Source organism: Acomys minous (assembly GCF_964271855.1).
Source record: "Acomys minous genome assembly, chromosome: 12".
In the NCBI taxonomy this organism is placed as follows: domain Eukaryota; kingdom Metazoa; phylum Chordata; class Mammalia; order Rodentia; family Muridae; genus Acomys; species Acomys minous.
Window position 1 is genome coordinate 62,334,302 of NC_140493.1, and position 5,367 is coordinate 62,339,668.

At 48.4% G+C, this 5,367-nt stretch overlaps 1 protein-coding gene across 1 annotated transcript; it reads right to left on the reverse strand.

Annotated features, from left to right (window-relative positions):
* Positions 1-268: 268 nt before the first annotated feature.
* On the reverse strand, positions 269-5,083 carry KCNS2 (potassium voltage-gated channel modifier subfamily S member 2; the record flags this gene model as incomplete). The annotated part of the gene is made up of 1 exon (XM_084750190.1): positions 269-5,083. The coding sequence occupies one exon, from the start codon at positions 5,081-5,083 to the stop codon at positions 3,650-3,652; it is 1,434 nt and encodes a 477-aa protein (XP_084606316.1). The 3' UTR covers positions 269-3,649.
* Positions 5,084-5,367: the final 284 nt, after the last annotated feature.

A 5,367-nucleotide genomic window follows, 5' to 3' on the forward strand; every position in this document is an offset into this window, starting at 1 on the left:
CACACACACACACACACACCACATAAACATGCAAAAGACCCCCAAACAAACAAAAGCCAGTTCAGCCTTTCTCAGGCAGTTCAGTCCCTGGCCTCCCAATGCCCTTGTCCCTGCCACTTCATGTGTAATCGAGGGGCCTTAAGGAAGTGAAATCATTGTTTTCTGTTTAATCTGCATATTTGCAAGGCTGGCATCCTGAGTATGTCAGTCATGTGCCTCACCCTGGAGTCGAGGCACAAGGAATTCAAGCAGAACAGTGGGGCGCCAGGACGCTTGCACAGTAGTGTGTTAATGAGTGTTAAAACTGACATCGCAAATACACCGTTCTCGATGCTTAAAATTACAACCCTGGAACAAGTCATGCTGTTAAAACATACAAGAAATACCAGTTAAGCCTTCAAGTAGAGGCCCCACAGTCTGTACAGATTGCTGCTATCCCAAAGTGCAGAATAAATCATTTTCATTGAAATGAAGCAAGAATTAACAGTGAATTGAGTGAGTGCTACGATAAGTAGAAATAACAAATCCAAATATTAAACATCAATTACTACCTGATGAGCTAGGCATAAGCTCCTCAGCATTCAACACACTGTAGCCTCCTTTGCAGCAATCAGGAGGTCTGATGGGGACACAGCCTAAGACTCATACATCTAAGACACCCATAAGCATGGGTCACTTCCAAATGTCCGTCTCACACGCTGTGAGGAAAGTTCGGTCCATGTGTCTGTCCCAGTAACTCTGAGCAGATCTAACGCCCTTCAGCCACCAGCTGGGCACCAGTGAAGCTGTGTCCACCGCGCTCCCCCAAGGAAGGACTGCTTACAGGCCAGCTCGACAGTCTGATGGGGTCGCTTGATCTTTGTAGCCTTTATTCCCAACAAGAGGGCAGAAAATGACTCTGCCCTTCCCTGGTGACCGGGAGAAACTACTGTGGGAGCCATTCTCTAACACGGCCAATCAGAGGCTTTGTGTCTGAGCCAGCGATTGTGAACTTCAAGCCTTGGTGTGGTTTGGTGATGAGGGAAAAGTTTCCAAAGCCACACACACCATTCTTTGCCTCCTGTGCAAATTCATTGTGGTGACCTAGACTTCCGGGGCGTTCTCCCTCGAGGTCTCTGAAACTACTGCTTGGAGAACTCAATGCTACTGGGGCATTTTCATGTTCAGAAGTGACTAAAAGTCTTGGTGGGCAAAGGAATGTTCTTTTACACGTGTACATATATTTACAAGAAATGTTAAAAAGACAGTCTCTAAAGCACTTTGGGATTCCCCCAATGAAAGGCACCAGATAAAGCAAGTCATTACCGAAAAGAAAAGTCAAGTTTTCCAGCTTTCGTATCCTTGTAGGTACCCATTAGAGGTAATTTTTTTTTTTTTTTGGTGGTGGTGGTAAACCTGCTCATTTAGAAAAATTCTTATGAGAGTGGCTAAGTTATTCTGCCTCTTGTCTCTTTTCTTTCTGTCAGCTTCATGGTCAGCTCCATGGATATCATGTGCCTTATAACCATCAACCTCAGCGAACTGAACAGTCCTTACGTGCTTAGGCTATGATCTGCCTTCCGTGCAGCTGCAGACACTTTTGTAAATGTTCTGTCTTCCAGTGCTGAAGATACTAGCCAACAATAAGAGATCCATGTGCAAACTCCCAAAACCAACCCTCTTCTTCTGGCTCATGGGTAGGTTCCTTAAGTCACCTCACATTCCTGCTGCTGTGGGATAACAGACATAGCTGCGTCTGCATGTAGGCACTAGGAGGTCGCCACCCTCTGCCCCTCGTGAGACTTCAGTCTGATGACAGATTTGAACTGGAGGCTCAAGGGCATTAAATGGCCAGTGCATTCACCCAACAAATCGCCCACACAGTAGTCACCATGGCAACTACTAGGACACAAAGCCCTCTGAGAGGATCCACTTCACACCCCTGTGAGATGTGGCTTATCCTTAACTGACTAAAACAGAAAATGGACCAATTAAGAGTAGGCCCAAACTTTGGATTAAAAGCCTGCTTATCTCTATATTTGGATCCCTGGATTCTACAGCTTTGCCAAAGACTTAACAACAAGGAAAGCCACTGGAAAACCATCAGATTACTTAGAAGAAGATGGGAAAGAAGTACCTTAAATGGGGCCCAGGTTCCCCTTCGTAGTGTTTTGTGCTAACTAACTGAACACTGTGTTGGGAAAGGAAACAGAGGTAACCCTTCAGCACAGCTTAATGGCTGAAAGGTTTTTGACTAGCTTTAAGCTTTTAAAGAAATCCACAGTTATATTATATGAAGCAGAGTAGTTTTGGCTTTATAACTCTTTTCTTCCGGCCTCTATCCATCCCACCCCCACCCCCAAACAAACCCCTGTAATCGCAGTGGAAATAAAAACTGCAGCATTCCCACCCTGGGTACGCTCCACTGCCCTCATGCACATCAGTAGTTTGACTATGCTTCTGTACCACCAGGTCTCCATGTCACAGCAGGAACTCGAGGCAATCAAAACATCGTACATACTATCCAGTGTCCTAGAAGCAAAACTAAGCTAAAGCAAATTCTGCTTGGAAACAAAAAAGGCTGTCATTTTATGAGCTTTCAGAGCAGGCAGGAAAATGTTTATGCTACTGCCCTTGCTAGCAACTTAACAGTGCTTACCTCACTAAGACAATGATTCACTAACCTCTTCTAGTTGAGAAAGACAACACAGTCTTATTCCTAAACATCTTAAAAAAGAAATACTTGAAAAAACATGCTAATACCAAGACACAGCAAACTTTGGTCAAATGGCCTGGTTTGAGAATCTCAGGCAGAAATCAACATCTCTACAATTCCCCCCAGGAAAAGTAGAGGCCTGACCGTCAATAAAAGGGGTTAGCCTACATGAACTCTGCTTACAACATCCTGGGGTTAGTCCATGCTTGGCTAAAGTCCCTGTCCCTAGTCTGTCTGGGGGGAAACATTCAGTCTTTAGGACAGGTTGACTGAGTTGCCACCTCTCACACTGACACTTAGTAGATACACATCAATATACGTCTTTCTTAAACGTGACTGGTGCATCCATGCACATCACAGGACAGGACCAGGTAGAAAGACAACCCGAAGACTTGCACTGGCCAAAGTGTGCTTAGCTTTGCAAGCTTTCTCTTTTGGTATTAAAATCAAGTGAAAGCAACAGATAGATAATTGAGATTGTTTTCACACAGTTGTGATCCAAATCACATGATATCCTTGCTCACCTCATAGACAGAAATATTTCCACTGGACAGACTTGTCAGGGCGTTTTGTAGAGAACTCACACAACAGCCTCAGAAATAGGAGCACAGACAACTCAACTCACAGATAATACTGGGTATACGCACTAGCATAGTGTACACAGTGGACAGGGAAATTTGCATTCTAGATACTCATCTGGCAGAAAGATGAACACTTTATGCCCATGATACAAAGACCAGTGAGTGTCATTTCATTGAAAGGTGCAAAGGCATGGTGTTAGACACACCATCCCCCAAGGGGAAAAAATGACTCTAAACATTGCAAAAGCAATCTAGGGCTCGTACCCCATGCAGCTCTCCCTCTAGGTCGGAATGACTCCTTATGCCATAGCCCTACAGTGCCTGGACCGTGACAGAGGCACAAGCAGCCAATCAGTGTAAGTCTGGCTCCCAACTAATGGAGAGAATCATCTAAACTCAGTTCACTGGGTGAACTCCTGCTCATGTTCGTCAGGCTAGCCATGAGGGATTTAACTTTATGGGCATAGTAGTCCCTTAAGTTGACCGAAGGGACCTCCTTCATTCCATCTCCAAAGTCACAGCTGCGCATAGCACTCTCAAGTTGCTTTTGGCGCCGATAGAAGTGGGAGAACTTATTAAAGATCAAAGTGATGGGCAAGACCACCACCAGGATGCCTGCCAAGATGCAGGCAGAGGCAGTCAGCTTCCCGGCTGTGGTCCCTGGGACCACATCTCCATACCCTACTGTGGTCATGCTGACGGTGGCCCACCACCAGCAGGCAGGGATGGTAGCCAGGCCCTCGTTCTCCTCCTTTTCAATGGTGTAGGCCACCACAGAGAAGATGGAAATCCCCACGGAGAGGTAGAGCAAGAGCAGCCCCACTTCCTTGTAGCTGTATTTCAGGGTGGCTCCCAAGGAGCGGAGGCCAGTGGAATGTCTGGCCAGCTTGAGAATTCGGAAGATCCGCATCAGCCTCAAGACCTGAGCCACCCTGCCCAAGTTAGCCAAGGTGGGAGAACTCTCCACCACCAAGTTCACCACTAGGGTTATGTAGAAAGGGACGATGGACATGAGATCTATCAGGTTTAAAGCATTCTTGAAGAACTTGAGAAAGTCGGGGGCCACAGCAAACCTCGCCACCAACTCAAACGTGAACCAGGCGATGCCAAAGTGCTCTACGATTTCGAACCTGGGGTCTTCACCAGGGTTGCCCTGGCTATCAGAGATCTGGAAGTCTGGCAGGCTATTGAGGCACATGGTGATGATGGAGCCCAACACCACCAAGATGGAAAGGATGCTGAAGACCCTGCTTAGGACTGAGTAGCCCGGGTTGTCCAACGCCAACCACAGCTGCCTGCGGAAGTTGCCCAGGGGCTGCCCATCAAACTTTGAAGCATCGTTGTAGAAGGCCAAGATCTCATCGAAAGAGGACGTGGTGCTCTCCTGGTCACTCTGTTCGTCCCACTTCTCCTGCTCGGGTTCCACTTTGCGGCCGTGATAACTATAGCTGCAGCAAGAATCGATGAAGAATTCATTGATACCCCAGTATTCGATCTCCTGGCTGAAGGAGAAGACGCACAGCTCAGCCATGACGTGAAGCTTGCCCGTGTGGTAGAAATGCAAGACGTAGGGGAAAAGCTCAGGGTTGCGGTCGAAGTAGAACTCGCGCTGGGCATCGTCATAGTCATCACAGAGTTCCAGAATGGCCTCTCGCGAGTGGCAGAGGAGCAGTCGGCCCAGGCGTGTCTCAGGGAAGCGCAGCAGTGTGTGGGAACGCAGCCGTCTTTTGAAGCCGCCCACGTTGATGCGGATCTCTCCATCCTCGACGTCGGCCTCGGACACGTCCCACAGGCTCTGGCGGGTCATGCTGGAGATGCCCAGGCGCCCGCGCCGCGCGGGGGCGCTACACCTGAAAGCAGAGGGAACCACATCAGTGTGAGCGCCGGCACTCCCCACCCGAGCCTCTCCTTTTCTTTCTCCCCACCCTCCTCTGGAGGGCCCAACCCTGTCCAGCAGGGTCTCTGGGTGCGGCTGGGCACTGAGGTGTAGGAATGGTTCTATGGGGGCTGACCCCTTCCCAAGGCAAGCCAAGGGTGTATTTTCCTATGAGTACAGCCGGGCCTTCATCTCCTCCCCAGAGTGGCGCCCAG